The sequence below is a fragment of the Corapipo altera genome, unplaced genomic scaffold (genome assembly GCF_003945725.1).
Source record: "Corapipo altera isolate COAL_440 unplaced genomic scaffold, ASM394572v1 48b, whole genome shotgun sequence".
Taxonomy (NCBI): domain Eukaryota; kingdom Metazoa; phylum Chordata; class Aves; order Passeriformes; family Pipridae; genus Corapipo; species Corapipo altera.
The window spans coordinates 9510379-9527558 of NW_020884884.1; the positions used below are offsets into that span (position 1 = coordinate 9510379).

General features: G+C 37.0%; 1 protein-coding gene across 4 annotated transcripts in view; it reads right to left on the bottom strand.

Moving 5' to 3' along the window:
- Nucleotides 1-17180, bottom strand: part of SRBD1 (S1 RNA binding domain 1) — a 123941-nt gene that overhangs the window by 105229 nt on the left and 1532 nt on the right. The window contains exons 3-13 of one of the 4 annotated variants that reach the window (XM_027641637.1): nucleotides 16031-16032; nucleotides 13527-13710; nucleotides 12807-12903; nucleotides 11438-11514; nucleotides 10855-11020; nucleotides 9528-9890; nucleotides 7917-8083; nucleotides 6609-6726; nucleotides 6325-6463; nucleotides 3452-3548; nucleotides 1990-2125 (exon numbers count right to left, since the gene is read on the bottom strand). In XM_027641637.1, coding sequence (XP_027497438.1) covers nucleotides 1990-2125; nucleotides 3452-3548; nucleotides 6325-6463; nucleotides 6609-6726; nucleotides 7917-8083; nucleotides 9528-9890; nucleotides 10855-11020; nucleotides 11438-11514 — 1263 coding nt within the window. In that variant the 5' untranslated portion in view covers nucleotides 12807-12903; nucleotides 13527-13710; nucleotides 16031-16032. Of the gene's footprint in view, nucleotides 1-1989; nucleotides 2126-3451; nucleotides 3549-6324; nucleotides 6464-6608; nucleotides 6727-7916; nucleotides 8084-9527; nucleotides 9891-10854; nucleotides 11021-11437; nucleotides 11515-12806; nucleotides 12926-13376; nucleotides 13472-13526; nucleotides 13711-16030; nucleotides 16033-17180 lie in introns of those variants that run through there. The other 3 variants (XM_027641640.1, XM_027641638.1, XM_027641639.1) reach the window with 3 other exon arrangements.

Sequence of the window (17180 nt, forward strand, 5' to 3'; positions counted from 1 at the left end):
TCAGAAATGATCATAAAATGCATTTTTCCTCAATTAGGACAAAAGAGCCCTGCTATACCTTGAGCCTTGAAACCTCAGCAAAGCACAAGCAACTCAGACTTCTACAATTCACAATACAGAAATATTCAGTGTGGTAGAACAGTCAATAGCAGTACTATACAGATGAAAGACAGCAGGTATGTGTGCAAAAATATGCCATTATTACAACACCACCAGCTGCAAAATCAGCTGTTATGACTTCACCAGAGAGCTAGAATAGGTAATGAAAGAGACATTAAGGTTAGCAACAGACACAAGGAAGAATAAAGCAGAACAGATCAAGTTAATATCAAACAAACTAAGGACATATCCTGGGTAAGAAACAACGCAGTCACACGATCAAAACGTTGACCAAGTTTGGGAAACATGGTTTCTAGCCTTGGCTCCAACTAAGCAACAGTTTTTCTTAAATAAAAAAAAAAAAAGGATGCCTCAGACAAGTAAGTTATACTATCATCCCAGGAAACACTTGCTCACCCAAAACATGTTGCATATCTCAGTATTCACCACTGTCAGTGCAGGTGAAACTAAGTAGTCTTTGACAGTCCAAGTATTCCTTCAACAGTAAAGCACACAAAAATCCATACACCACAGCACTTAATTTCCTGATGAATCTACAAATCTTTGTGAATGTCATCACAGTAGTCAACAGATGAAAACAACTACAGCTACCTCTTCAAATATCTACAGAAGACTTGTCTACTAAAATCACTAGTAGCTATCTAGCCTTTCACCTAACACCTTTCATATTGGAGGGTGGGAAACTGTAAAAATTAGCCCATCCACGCTGTGAAATAGTTTTTGTAATAAAACAATTTCAAGACATTTTAAGACAATAAAATCCTTTATTACTTCAAAACATCACACTGTTTTAACATGGAAAGCACAGAAAAAATGAGAGCATATAACAGCCTTCTAAACGAAAAGGACATTTCTAGTTAGAAGCAGCCAAGAGGGTCTGTTTGTGTGGTATTATGGTTTGTTTTGGTTTGGAGATTTTCTTTTGGGTTTTTTTTGTTGAGTTGGTCTTTTTTTTTTTTTTTTAAACTAGGTAATTGTGACCAAAACAAGAGACAATTCACTTGGTGATTAGTTATGAATTATCTCAAAGGTCTTGACAATTGTATAGAGTGCATCACACTTCAGCCTTTGAACTTCAGGAACAGTGATAGCCTAGCCATCACCAGTTTCTCATCAGCTAGTAAGTTTGCTTCATCCTTTATTTCCTTATCTAGTTATACAAATCTATGATAACCAAAGATGCTTCATCAAAGGGAATACTGATGACTTGCAAAACAAACCCATTTTTGGAGTAGTGTATGGGATGTTCCCCTGAGCTGCTTTTGTAGGTCACTTTTAATTTCAGTTTTCTGGACCCTTTCCTGATACTTCTCACCAGTTTCACCTGTCAGGTTTAGTGTCAAATGGCTCGGAGCACTCTGATTCAGTGCTGCAGCAAACATCCAAAGGAAACAAGAATAAGTTTATCCATGTTTGCTTCAAATTCCTACACTGCAACCAAGCAGTTTCCACTACTATGTCACTTCTACCCCAGTCTGACCCCTACAGGGTATGTCATTGCTTAGCTTTTATCCCCCCACCGATGACTCTCGATATGCACTTGTCACCAGGGGAAGGGAGGGAGGGTATGACATGCACCAAAAGTATTTCAATATTGGTATGATTTATCTGATACATAAATCATTATAAGTATTTGTTGAATGAAAATTAATTACACAATGGGCATACTGAATAGCAGTCCTTTGCTCAGTTTCTTAAAACAGAGACTAACAGCTTAGTCCTGCATTTCAAGAATTTGAAAGCCTTAACTTCTAATATAAAGAAAAAGAAAGCATCTTTAGAATCAGTTTGAAGCAACAAAATTAAAAAACAAAGCCACGTTTCCCACAGTTAAAATTCAAAGAAAAAAATAGAAATTTGAAATTGTACCTGATGATGCTGAATGCTCTTTATATTGCAAGAAAACTCATGGTAGAGTTGGAATTTATTAATATCTTTTTCATTTCCACTTTTGGATGACACTTTTGCCAAGGTTGACCGAATGGAAATGTACCTCTGCTGACATCTGAATAGAAAAAACAGATATTAATAAGGTGTTTTAGCATGAAACTTGTAACAAGTCATTACTGCACATATTAAATAAAAAAGCAGTTTGGAATCTGCTCAATTACAGATTATGTTAACTCTAATTACCTGTAGAACTGGATGACATATCTTAATGCTGAGACTGACATAACTTATACTGACTGGAACATACCAAGAGAAGACATTCAAGTAAACCTCAGAAAAAGCTATCACAGCCCTTCTCCTGAAGGGAATGGATACTCAAAAGCCACCACTGGCACTTCAGTTTCGTCAGTTATGGGTTAAACTTCACCCAACAAATTTTGGGAAGTTGAAAAAAAAAAAAAAGTTACAGTAGTTCTCTGTTTTATAGAAATGCAATATCTCTCTTGAATCTACCCAGCCTCAGAATTAATTTCTTGCTTTGAGCACTTAACAACCATAGAAATTTTCATTATTTTTAGGAGTAACAGGGATCCCAAACAGATAGCTTCCTGAATGTTCCTTGTGATTACCATACACACAACACACTTCAGATCCACAGGATTGATCTGTAAAGCACTGACTGTTACACTAAGGAACTTCCAGTGGTCAAAAGAATGAAAGTGATAGTCAGGTAGTGACGGCACATCCTTTACAAAACAACCCCTTCACTGAAATTATCCCACTGCTGACTCAAAACAATATTGCTTGCCCCTAAGGCAGCACATGTTCTTTGATAATTCTCTTCTCCGTCCCAGATGGCACACAGCAGAGAAAATAACAAGTGGCTATTACTCTGTCATACCAATTGCCCAGACATGGCAACACTGAAGTCAGGTAATGTAAGAAAACATAAATTCAGCTAACACAATTAAAGGATCAGTAACTCCTGCTTTAAACCCAGTCATATTTGTTTGCCTTATTGACTACCAATGCCAAAATCAACCATCACTGCACCCTAATTACACTGACTGGTGTCAAGTCAGCTATTGGAGCAATAGCTTAAAAAGACGTATCTCTGAAAAGTTATAGCTTGAAGAAAGTGCAAGGATGGAAAATTCCCTTATGGGTCACTAACTGCAAGGGAGAACTGCTGTATGTGGAGCAGAGCCACAGAGAATTTTATATTCTTTGGGAGTCACAGCATCACACCATGCCTACAGCAGATCTCTCCTCAACTGACAGCCAGATAGGCAGAGGGGTTAACAAGTGTACACAGGAATGGACCTAAATCTCACAGTAACATGGTTTTCCTATCATTAAAAAAAAGTTCTGTATCAGGATGCTGGGAGACTGAATCTTACCATGTAACCAGAAAACTTTAGAAAGTAAGAATGAAACTTACAGTTTTCTGATAAAATCCAGTGTATCTTTGTCTTTAGCAAAGATGTCTGCTAAAATATGCTGTACTCCAGTCTCTACCTCCTGGATATTTGCAAGCCCTTAGAAAACAATAATTATAGAATACAGTCAATATAATATACAGTTAATAAATACAGAAAAAACTAATACAAAAAAATTACACAACTGCATAGGCACTAAGAAAATACATACAAGCTGAAAGATTACTGATTAAAGATATCTGACTGACTTGCAGAGGTTTCAAAGAATTCTAATTCATCAAAATTTTGTTACCAACTAAACTTCCTTTCCAAAACATCTGACTATTATATTTTTAATGAGCCTAAAGTGACCAATGAATTATCATAAGACAAAAGGACAAAAAAAATTACTTTTCTCTCATTTTATTGACTTTGATGCTAATGGATCTTGACATTCATGATATAAATTAATTATTTAAAATAGTAAAATTGGATATTTAAAAATAATTTTTGAAGCTTTAATAAAATTAGTAACTGCAACAGAAGTCCACACATTTTACTACTGATATGAAAACTGTCTAAGTTCTTCACAGGCAATCCTGTCTTTTCTCTGTGTAATACTTTCATATTTCCACAGGTTTGTAGCAGGAGTTTGCACAACGACACTTCTGATGTCAGGATACCGTCAACCCCTCCTACAAAACACTAAAGTCATAAAATGTCTTCAAAGACATGAAGTTATAAATGTTTTTGTATCTCTGGAGAGATAACAGAATTATTCAGTTAATTTCCAACAGGCAGAACCATCCCTTAATTCAAAAGGCCAGAAGCGGTACGTTATTCTCCTTCGCACAGTGATTGAATTGGACCAGAACCAGAAGACAATGAAATAAAAGTGACATCTTGTATTTTAGTTCAGTATTATCTAACCTGTTTCAAGCAACAATCAGGAATGAATGCTTCAGAGCAAAAAGCAAGAATCCTAGAGCTCGCAAATGCAGCATTAACTGTTTCCTTCAACACACATTATTTTTCATTTTGCTGTCTGATGGACTACCAATATCTTGAAAGAGCTTTATTAACACTATTTTAAAAAATTGCATAGTTCTAGCTATTCATTATATTGAATCCAGAATCCTGCTTCTGACTGGGCTATAAAGTTACACACCGTAAAAAATTCATCTTGCCCTTCTTTAAGACAAGGAAGCTAAACTTAACTGCTAGAAAGAAAAAAAAATCAAGAATAAGAATACATTATTAAATGCCTGAACTTATCAGAAGTTACAAAATTTGGATCCTTACATTTACAAGTTAGTGTTTCTTATGGCAAAAGTAATGTCATGTCAGAACACAAAGCTAAGGGAATTTTAGGACATGCACCATGTTGAATATGAATTAAGACACTAAAGTACCACAAGTGTGCATGGCAAAATTATTTTAATTCTAGTAGAGAATCTGAACGAGACAGCATAGGCCAAACCCAGTCAGAATTAAAATCATAAAGTTTCCATGGGTATTTTACTGTGTCCACCAGCACATGTTTGTGTAATGAGAGAAATATTTGACCGTTCATACAACTAAAAGGAAGAACTAAATTTTCTGGTGAGTCTGCTTCCTTAACTTTCCAAGGTCTGGCTTTGAAACATGAACTGGTGTTTTTATTTCAGTTTATTTTTAGTATAAGGTGAAAAACATTGAGAATTTGAAAGAATGAAATATTAAGATTCGATGAAAACTTTTCTGTACTGCAAATTCACTCTGATCTCAAGCTGTATATAGGTTGACAAACTGGCTCCCAAGTTGATGAAAGTGACCCAGTTCATAGATGTATATAAATTTCTGAGGTCTTTCAAATGCAAGCCATTATATAAACCTAAGCAGAATTATTTTTAGCACAAAATTGAAAATAGGTGTACTGATTTTCAAAAGCTATTGTTTATGCTGCAACAAATAGCACTTCCTTCTGAATATACTCTAAATAATTTATTTGAACTTCCACCATGAAGGTTTTCTTTTGGCTCTTTAGACTCTGCCAGAACAGTCAATGCGTGGCTGCAATATACTGCTGTATGAAGTAATGACATATGCTAAAACACAGTTAACTAAAAATCAAAATATTTGGTAACTGATTTTCAGTGCAAAATTAGCAGAGTTTTATAAGCAATATTTAAATAAAATAAACTGAAGTCGGAAGAGTAAGAGTCAGCCTTACTAAGGAGGTTCATTATCTTAATGTTGAAATTGCAAAAGTTGGGGCAGGGAAGAACAGAAGTACATCTCTATTTTAACATCATAAAGAAGGATGCAGGAATCTTGGCATTTTATTGTCAGAGATTGCCCCCTACAGATTCACCCATAACTGCATCCACAAAGACACACAATTCTGTAGTCTATTCGTGACAATCACATTTTTAAAAGTTCTTGGTCAAATTTCAGAGATTACATCTCCAATCCCTACTGTCATTCAATAACAAGAACTCTCCTGCTCATTCTCAATCACCAAGGCCAGTTTTTATTAAGATATGTTTTGCTAGATGACATTTCCTTCATGTCAGGCATAAGCCTCTTGTACCATCGACTCTTCAGGAAACAATTCAAGTAGAACCATGGAGAGTTTTCAGGTGTGTGGGGCAGTTCCCTCTCTCTTACCAGTAAATACAGATGTCAACTGTAAGGTCTCCAGACTTCTGTCTCTTTTATACCATTATTACTATTTACTAAGAGACAGGTAAGGTTGGAGAGTCATGGTATTAAATGTAAACTCTTACCACATGTTGCTTAAAGTGCTGCTGAATTTAAAGTAGTCCAGCAATACCAGAACAATTCAAAGTAATTCCCGTTTTAAAATATTTTCAGATATTTAAGACATTACTGTTCATAGAAGAAGAGCACTTACCTTTGGTATTGGGTCTAATGTAAGAAAAGAGATTGAGTTCCACAGGGTTCTGCAGGAGGGAGAGAGCAGCAGGTTCTAATCCCAGCTGCTTGGCCCTCTGGGCTTTGGTGCCTTTACTCCCAGTTTTATAAGGTGTAGACTTATACCAAAAAAGAAAACAAAACATAGTTATTAAAAAGCAAGGAAATATTTCAGTCATGCTACGAACTTGACATTATGCACTATTTAGTTATGCAAGATTACATTTAAACTAAGGGTGATCTGAAAGAGACCAGACTACTGACCACATGGTCCAATTCTTCCAAAGTTCTGCAATTTAATAATGCTTTCAAAAGGCAACCAGATAATTTTCCTTCTTTCTTCAACTTCTGTATCGTTGTATGTGTCTTCTTTGCAACAGTACTAAAATGCAAGAGATTAATATTAACAGTCACATTTCACAGTGAATTAAAAAGTCTGTTGATTGTGACCTTGAGTATTACACTGCTGAAACTCTCTGGAACCCCTGAAGATGGTATCTCATGCTAATCCTCAACAAACCAAGTCTGATAATCCGAAAGTTTCTAACCATTACTCTCTTTCTCCAATTATTTCAAAATTGTATCAAAATATCTTGTGGTAGCTTTAGGGAAAACAATACTGATAGTCAATACTGCTACTTACATTTCTACAAGATTACTGACCTAGAAGCCAAACAAAAAGGCCCCAAGATAAACCCACGCTGATGAGCACTTACAGCTGCAATTCATGTACAGATAGTTCTGCAGCATCAAGCACAGGGTACCAGATTTAAACTCCCAGGTCTTCAATAAGATACACATGACCAACTGCAAGCAGTAGAGGTATTTTGTTATTGAAATTACTTGTTCAGACAAGAACTCTCTCAGGTTACCTTCCTTCTTTGGAAAGAACCTCTTGATAAGGGATAGCAGGGAGTACAAGGAGGAAGGTACCATGTTGACCGAACAGCTGGCAAGTCTGTGCAATTGTCATTTCAAGAACATGTGGCCACCCAAAAGCAAGAAGGAATGAAAGCAGTCTCACCCATCACTGCAACAAGCTTTGTTGATCATTTCTTTGCTGCAATGGCCTGGGAGAGTTTAGCCTGCTCTCCTGGTACACTCCAACCTCAAGAAGGGCTCTTTGCTAGAGGCTTACCTGCTCCAAGCAGGGAGCCAAGGGATTCTTAGTGATTCTTTTTCTAAGATCTTTTTCTAAGATGCAGTTTACATCTCATCTGGCTACATATCTCCAGCAACTATAAACTACTCTTTCAGTACAAATTTTTTTCTGTGCAGTTGTAATAAACTGCAAGGAAATTAAGATATTAGTTTTTCTTTGGCAATTAATAATGCTAGATGTCTTGTTACTTAGAGTTAAAAAAAAAAAACAAACCAACAAAAACCCAACCAATCACAAAAACCCAACAAAATCCCAGGGGGGTATCAAGCATAATTATCTCAGTTTTAAACCCTTTTTTTTATAAGCTCCTTTATAGTTGCAGTGTATACAAAGTGCCAAAAAGAGGGACACAGAAGCAGTAGTCAGTTGTTACTTACCTCCCACCCAGATACCTCCTTGTGCTAACTTACCGTAGCTCTTCCAGGGTTTGCTGCATTTCTCGCAAGGCGTCGGCTTCCAGATTATTAATGAGCTCTTTTCGATACCGAGCAATAAAAGGAATTGTGTTTTCTTCTTGAAAGAGATTAATTAAGTTTTCACATACCCATGGCTCAACATTTGTTATGTCTGACAAGGCCTGTCAAAGGAGAAAAGAAAAAACAACAAAACACAGCAAAGAAACAAAACACACTTAAGAAAGGTGGTAGATTGCTTTAAAGAGACTCTCACTCAACATTCAAAACCACTCCCAGAATATTCCGCTGGCCAGCAGGGACTACTGTCCCCCCTAAGAGTGGATGTCAGGATTTTCATCCATCCAGCCATCACATCCAGTATTTCAGCAAGACATGCAGCAACCAATATTTCCAGAAACTTGTAACCACAGTAAAAAAAAGCAGGAAGGATTGCCTCTTGGGAACAGAAAAAAGACCAAACCAAAATTATAAAACAAAATAGAAAGACAGTAAACTGTACATGGCAACTGAAAAAATTTGGCTTTTTTTTTTTAAGCCAACAATGACATACATTATGGTTAAACTAAACAAATAAACAAAACCCACAAAGCCAGAGCTGACCCAAAACCCACTTAACCAATAACAGGAAACTAACATGATACTACTAAGAGTCTCAAGATGAACCAAACCTCACAAAGTTAAACATGATTTTGTACAAATTGAGCTTTCTAAAGATAAAATTATAGTGTATCAATGTGAAATTAATTAAAAACTACACAAACAGCTTATCTTAGTAACATTTTAACTGTCACAGTTTGTTTGCATTTCACTACAGTTAATCCCATAGATAGCTGATATAAAAGCCTTTCAAAAGTTTTATCCTGAAGCCTAAAATATAACAACACCCGTGCGATCATAGTCACTGCTTTTAGAGCAGCAATACACAAGGATCAAATTCACCATCTGTATTTCCGAGAATATCTTAGGAAACTCACTAACAAAATTTTATAGTCTTCTCAAGCAGCGAGTACTAAGGATGATGAATACAATGTGTCCTAACTATTCCCATTCTGCTCATATTAAAATCTTCCATAACCACACCTAGTCTCCCAGCACAAGAGCTATCCTAAAACTGTCTTCACCTGAACAGCTTCAAAGTTAACATCCTACAAAAACAAAGACGGTATCTCCCTTGATGTCACTGCTGTGTGAGGAACACGATCTCCTCCGTGATGGGACCATAAACACTCAAATGAGTCTCTACAACAAAACAATCCACACTAATTAAATCTTAAACTGAAACTGTGCACACAGTCATCCCAAATCTTTCAGCATCCCTTCCTGAAGGAGTTTCAGTTGAGTACATCCACAAAAAAACCATGTGCTGATAAAGGTGAAACAGGCAAACTGTTACAGGATTTGTACTAAAGACTGCCAAAGTCACAAATACCAGAATGCTAACAGTTACCAACCAACATCTATATTTATACATGTAGTATGACAGCTTAAGCAGAGGTTAAATGACTACTTAACTTCAGAGGACTGAAATTTTATGTTAAGATTCTAAATGCCAGTTATGTATGAAATAGTTTCATTGATAACTCGGAAAAGGAAAAGATCTCATACCTGTACAATATCCCAGTTCATTTCAAATTCTTCTTTTATTTTGTTCCTTCCAAGATTTTTAACTGGCTTTCCTTCAGGACATGCATTCAACTTAATCTTTTTAGAGGGTGGTTCATCAAATGCAAAAGCCTCTTCACATTTCTCATGTTTCACTTGATTCCCCACTACAGGAACACTTGTTGAGGGTTTCTCATCGCTCCCTAAACCCTTTTTGTTTTTCCCCTGGAATGAATTTATTTCCATTTTTTTAGGCACTTCTGGCTTTTGATTTAAACTTTTTGGTTTAGTGCCTACATCTTCATCCTTAGGTTTTAGAAGTTGCATTCTATTATCTTCTACAGGTGCAATAGGCAAGGACACATCCTGCCAAAAAGACATTGAAACCATATTAAGCATTGACTGTTACAAAGTAGTTCAACACTGCATTTAAAATCTAGAAAGACTTGCTAACAGACATCATTTTCCCAAGTGATGCCCCTGTTCAGCAGCGAAATGCCAAGCCAGAAATCAAATAATCTGAAATATATCTTTCATGGAGGAAATGATACAAACACATCCAGTAGAACTGTGATTTAAAAGACTAAATAAAATTATGCAGGAAAGAACTTAATTGGACTCTGATTCAGAAGACACTGGCCTACAGTCTTTACCTCCACTCATCTCAACAAAACAGGAAAAAGTAGGGCAGGTAAGCACTCTCCTAATGAATTAGGTTCCCAGCATGAGAACTGGAACTGAGATTCGGTCTGCCAAGATACAGTTTAACCTTGGACAAGCCACACCTTCTTTCCTGAATTTCCAGAGAGATCATCTTCAGAAGGCAGAAGGACTGGCTTTGCCATGGTGTGATCTCTGATGTTAATATTTGACAGAGGCAAGTGATCTCCAAGAAAACAGCATTTTATATTAATCATATTAAGACTGTAATCCTTACTGGATTGGACAGCCATGCAAGAAAATGTAAGCACAGGCTCCTTTTTTTTGTGCTACCCAGCCAGTGAAAAAGTAGAAGATGTCAAAGGTGCAATTCAGAAACCAGAGATATCAGAGAAAGAAGACAGGTATCATTTATTTACATTGTCGAAAGATCTCCAGGGAAAACCACGTCCCATTATCATCGGCCAAAATTTTCAAGGCAGCCCTTAGATATGGACACTTCAATGCATAAGAAAGCCATGTTTATCCAACATATTGAATATTTACAGGAACAGTGGAATCATACAAGCTGATCAGACTCAGTCAACCAACCGAACCAAAGCTGGAAAAATTCTGGTCATGTTACTTGCCAACTGCAGTAATTATATGTCTCTTGCTTATAGATACTCACCAATTCCTCTTTTATTGCTACCTTCTTGACCGTTTTCTTGGCCCCAGCTGGCTGTGGAACAGCAGCTTTTTTAATTTTTGCCTCATTTTTCTTTGGCAAACAACGTTTCTTGGCGATTTTTGGTTTTGGTTTCCATTCCTCCTCTTCCTCCTCTGATTCAGAGCTCCTGAAAAACAAACGAATCAACAATATTGCCTATAAGAATAAAAAATGTACATACACAAGCTAATTTGAGTTTTCTGGTATGAAAGAAAGCAAAGTAAGAACTACCAGAAAGGTAGGTAGATTCAACAAATACAGGTCTTTCACACTGCTGCAGAGCTAATGACTTGAACAATTTACCAACTTTTATGAAATTTGTTCTGGGGATGTGTACACATCTGATTCTGTTTGGAGAACTGGCAATTCCCTTTCACGATAGCATGCCAGCATGAAGAAACATACGTAATTTGTGTTTTATATTTGAAGTTGTGTGCATGAAAAATTTTTAATCAACCTCTCAGAAACTGAGTGTTGTTCTTAAGCAATTGCTCGTGCTTAGTATAAACCTTTAAAAAAATCCTAAGGAAAAAAATGATCTTACGAATTAAGAAACGAAGGTAGTTCTTCTGATGTAAGGGTCTTGGTTTGATATTTCACTCTCCTTGGTAGAGATGACATCTGAAACAGAGGTAAGAAGAGAGAAATAAGACATTTGGTTGAAGCTGTATTCTCTTATTCAGCCCTTTATCTCACTGCCAAATGTGCCCTCATAATGTCTTCACCAATCACAAAAGTTTCCTCTAGAGAGAGTTTGGATTTCTCAGCATCCAAGAATTTAGGCCACAGCAGCACACATTCAACCAAAGCAAACAAACACACCAGCACTATAACCTCTCAAACTACTTTTCTCTTCACATGGAGTTAATTATTTGGCTTGCATGTAAAGCTATCCTAGCAAAAAGAGTACTGGTTCTCAAATATATTATTGGGTGTCATATATACTATGCCAGTCTTTCCTCCATCCATCTAAACAGGACAGCAAATCAAATTAAAATCTAGTAAAGTGAGCTCACATATGGCTTTGATGGGACAGGACAAGACAATTGTCCATTTTGATCTAGAATTTCACCTTTAAAGACTATCTGTTGATTGTATGCACAATAAAAACTATTATTTTGAATGAGCTGCTCACTAGCATATAGCAAGTGCATAAAACAATTGCCAAAAGTAAAAAGGCAAGACATACACTGTCTCCTGATCCAAGTTTCATACCTACAATAGCTACATTTCAGTTAAACAGTTACAGAATTTTTGGCAGTAGCTGGGCACGTCAATTTTAATAATCATATTTATCAGTTTTAGTTAAAAAATGTTAGGTATCCTCAAAATTTTAGAAATTTTAGAAAATCAAAATTTAAAAAATTTTAACAAGAAAAAAAAGCAAATCATAAGTTATTTCCATAATTATAAAACTCAGAAGCATATTTTACCCCTATCTGGTACAATTTCATCGTTCTTCACATTGTGTTCTCCAACTCTTTGTAACTTGACCTTTGATGCAGTCTTACCACTGTGAGGCTTAAAGTCCCATGTTTGCACAATACAAAGTGGATAAACATTTTGCAAAGTGCCATTTAACTTAAGGGCAAAATGCCCTTTAATCCAACTTCATTCTGACTCAAGCGTTAGTAGCACAACCACTGTTATAAATGGCTTTCAGCAAGTTTTCCTTGTAAAGTAGAACAAACATTTAGATGACAATTTTCAGCATCATAGTTGAAAGAGGCCCACGTCAAAAAGTACTATCACCCTGCTTGCAAAACGCGTTCATGTACCAATCATCTTGGTCAGTAACAGGTCAGCATTTCTGTGCTGTTTCACTGACCAAAATCCCATTATGTGACTGGTTAGAATACACATCAACCACAGAAAACCACAAATCTCCACAGAACACAACAAATATTACTCACCTTATTAGCTTCCCAGGTGACTTTTCACTGACAGTTCTGAGACACCTTCAACCTCATCCAGCCAATCCACTTCTCTGTTTTCCTTTGCTCTTTATACCTGAACAGTCATTATCACAGTTCTGAATTAATTAGTTATTTATTTCCATTACCTCAGAGGTATGAAAATAATGTTTCCATTTTATATCATAGTTTAATCTGTGATTGGGAAAAACAAAAAACAGTAACACCAAGATTTCCAAAATTAGGCAACATCCAAGCCAGATGGATCTCTGATCCATTCTTTTGCAGGCACTGGCACACTTTTCAAATGGTTAGCTCTCACAGTTTTCCAACTAGCTGTTTAGTTTACGATTTCTATATCTGTCACTCTTCTTCACCTAATCCAGCTAGGTGGGTATTCTTTAGTATTCCAAGCAATTTTGGAAGCTACGCATTGAAGTAAGAAGGAAAAAGCCAATATGCAGAGTTTCTCACTGGAGGTCAGCAACCCCCTGACTAAGTAACACTACTCTAAACTTCACTGCCAGTTTTGAACACTCAGCATATCACCATCACAGTTCCAGAGCTTACCCAAAAGTCCATGTAGAAAGAAAACTTCATCTGGAAGGCCTTTTCCACTAGTATTTCCCTCTCACCTCAAGTGGCCAAGGGCAGAGTCTCAAAATATCTCAACATTTATGTTGTTACATTAAGTAAGATTGTGGTAATAGTAATGCTCACTTTATAAACTTAATTGTATTTCCTGACATCCAATGCTGATGACCTATTTAACTCTCCATATCAGCACAACAACAGGAGATGAGCTCCTTAGTCTTTGAAACCAGGCATTTTTCACATTCCTCATGAACAGAGTAGTATTTGCTCCTACATCCTTAAGTCCAAGTCTACTTGTCTTCAAACAGCACTGAAAGAAGTAAAACATCCATACAGCCAACATAAAAATGGCATAGGAAAGCATGATACAGAATAGAAGGTGATGTGTAATAAGGCTAAGTCTTTACAGAGCATTTCAATGTTTGGGTTGGGGGGGGGTTTAGTTGATTTCTTAGATTTTCCACTTCAAAAAAAATCATTAGATCATCTTTAAAGCGCTTGTTGCAGTCCTTTAGAAATCTGGAGAAGTCACAAATATGTTTGATCCAGAAGATCAAAGATAAGACCAACACAGAATCTGTCCTCTGTCCCACTCATCAATAGTGTCAGTTCTTACAAGCACATAGTGAGTTAGGACTGGTCTCATATACATAAACTCCAACTTTCATTATGCTATTAATCTATTAAATTTTCTTGAGAAGAGTGGTAACTTTGTTCTTAAAGGTTTTTATATCTGTAACTAAAGTTAATTTGAACTAAGGTTAAGATATCAATTCAAAACACAAAACTTATTTCAGAGTAACTCTCTGCTCTCCATGAACAGTCAAGCCATGGTCAGAAGCTAAAATGGAGTTCTACAGATGAAAATAAAAGCCAATACCAAAAAAGCATCTGTGAGATAAGTATCAAACATGGGGTATCATAAGGAAAAAAAGAGTCATGATATTTCACTCCAAGTGAAATAAGTTATAACCACCTCTCCTTCTCATAATGAATACAACGAAATAACTGTACTACTTATTTGTAGAAAAGAATCTTTTAGTTACTACAAGTATACTTCTTGTTTACAAAAATAATTTTTTAATTAGAACCCACAAAAGTACTTCTGATTTAATTCCAAATTGCCAGACAGCTGTCTGCTAAATTTTCCTCTTGAGCTGCTTGTGCTGGGGTGTGCAAACACCTACAGTTAATGACTAAGAAAAACAGCCCTTCTGTGATTCACTGCGGAGGGGGAGGTAGGGAAGAGGACGAAAAAGCAACAAGTCTAAATGCCACTGATGATGACAGATAACTAATATAGATTTTTTTTTAGAAAGCTTAGAGACAGTCCCTGAAGTGAGGCAGGAAGATTGAAGAAACAGGTAAATACAGTTAAGCTCCACAGGGGGCATCTACAACACTGACTGCACTTACTACGTGACAAGGCAATCAAACCACCTATTGCTAGTTCCATGCTCCACTTCTATGGGGATATGGTCCCCCACATCTCCTGCTTCAAGTCTTGAGGGAACTCAGAAGACCTTTATTCACCCTCCCACAGCATGCTGGGATCAAGCCAGTGTGAAGTTGGCCACTTATCTCCTATCATATTTTCCAGATAGACTCGCCTCAGTGGGAAAGCTGCCTTTACCTCTTCCTTCTCTGTCATCTTCAGTTAACCATACTCAAAGTGAGAGCTGGCTTCTACCCCCAAGGAAAGAAACCAGAGGTTGCATAGATCTGTGTCCCCTTCAAAACCAGAAGAGTCCCATATCTGCAGAAGAGCCATCCACAAAGCTGAAAAATCAAACCTGTTTATACCACTGTCCAGTCAGAGCAAACATTTTCCCTTCCTGTGTCTGTGTTCAGTATTGCTGTACCTTATCAGAGGTGTTTACAGTGCTTGGCATTTCCTGTACTTATCACCTGAAGGAAGTAAACATGCAGTATCCAATGCTGTTCACAAGTTATCCAACCACCCTGCGCAGGATTTCACCAGCTTGCCAACTGGCATATTGAACTCCTACAAGCTCTGTTCTAGCAGCTCTCCTCACATCTGAGGCCAGAAAACTTCCAAGTAACACTAGCTAACACATTTTTTCCCATTTTATATATGTAATCGCAAACCTTTTAATTTTAAGCAATGCTGTTCTTTGAGAAAAACAGTTCTTACTCATCTCTCCAACAGTATTTTACTTCCACGGCAGGCAACATGAGCTAGGCCCTGGAAACTTTGACCTTGCCCACATACTTAGGCTCCCAACTCCTGTTTCATTTCGTATCTGTCCATATATGATCTTTTGCTTCTGTGCAATAGTCTGAAACCTTAATGCTGAACTTTCACATTAGACCCTTGGCCTCCTATTCAGGGGAATCAAAACCCACCTGCTTGTCCATGTCCCAGATGACAGCATCATTGCTCGAAACACACTCAGCCATCACTAAACCCCACAAAACCAAACAGTTACAGCATGTTCTTCAAAAGTACTTCCCAGTTAAAAATTAAAGGACTTCACAGAGCTACTACGCTATCCGGTGAAGAAGAACTAAAACTATTTAAATCATTGCTATTGTAGAAAAAGACATCTGCTAGGTCCACTCCCCAAATAGCATGGCATCAGTTTCGTTGCCAGTTATTTTCTTCCCACCACTTCTATTCTCTGCATCCAATGCAGAGCTCCACATCACTATCCTGACAGCTGTAAATAGCACACTTCTCCCTGCCTATCAGCTACTCATTAAAATAAGGCTAGTGTAGTTTAGCATTGAGCCATGCCAGGAATAAAGACAACTGACAGGGTAGCTCTTGTTATACTTTACTGTACAGAATCTTAATATAGGTATGCACAAAACATACAGCAAGGAAGCAATCATTTCTCTGGTCTCTCTCCCCAAATAGGTTTAGGCTGCACATAGAATATAAGTAGATTGAGGCTTTAAAGACCTTATTATGTTAAGGAGCAATCCAAATCTCATTTAGAGACTGCTGTTCTCTTCAATCTCCCTATTCATGCAAAGGCACAACCAATTGAAAGCAAATTGCTTCATATGTGAATCCAGGTGGCATAAGCAACTGCTTGCAGAAAGAGAAGACAGTTTACAAGTAAGTAGATTAAAAAATCCTCACTCCCCCTCATTTTCCTAACTTCCCAGAAAAACTCCTGCACTAGCTCACACCTGTTTTGAAGCTCCACCAACAATTTTCAGAATCAAAAATAACTCGATCAAATAGATTTTTCTACCTGAAGGCACAGGATTCAAAAAAAAACACAAAACAAAACAAAAAACAACAATCCAAACAAACACACTACCATCACAAATACATCTGGAATTTAACTTCCTTCCAGTAACTGCAAAAAGTCCTCTCCAGCTAAAAAGGCCACAAAAACTTCCAAAGTTCCTTTCCAGTTAATCCAAAGCAACACATTCCTTACCAGAACAGAAATCCCTCCATGCATGAAGCTCCTCAAACTTTGTTCTACAGCCTCCGCTTTTCCATCGCAAATAAAAGAGCAAGGATAACACAATTTTGCATTTCAGCTTCTTCCTAAGTCTAAGCCAAAACCAGTTTATTATAACATGAAGCACCTGGGGCAGGACATAAAAAGCACTATACAAATCCCACATGACAAGTGAATTTCAGACCATTATAGTAGCAGCAGAATGGCCCACTTCAATAAATATACGGAGGCTCTCAACAGGTTGATTTGGCTTGTCATTTTAAGATAGCTCCACTGCATGCTACAATAACATTCTAAGAAAAAAAATCAACATGGGAGCATACTGCCAACGACACAG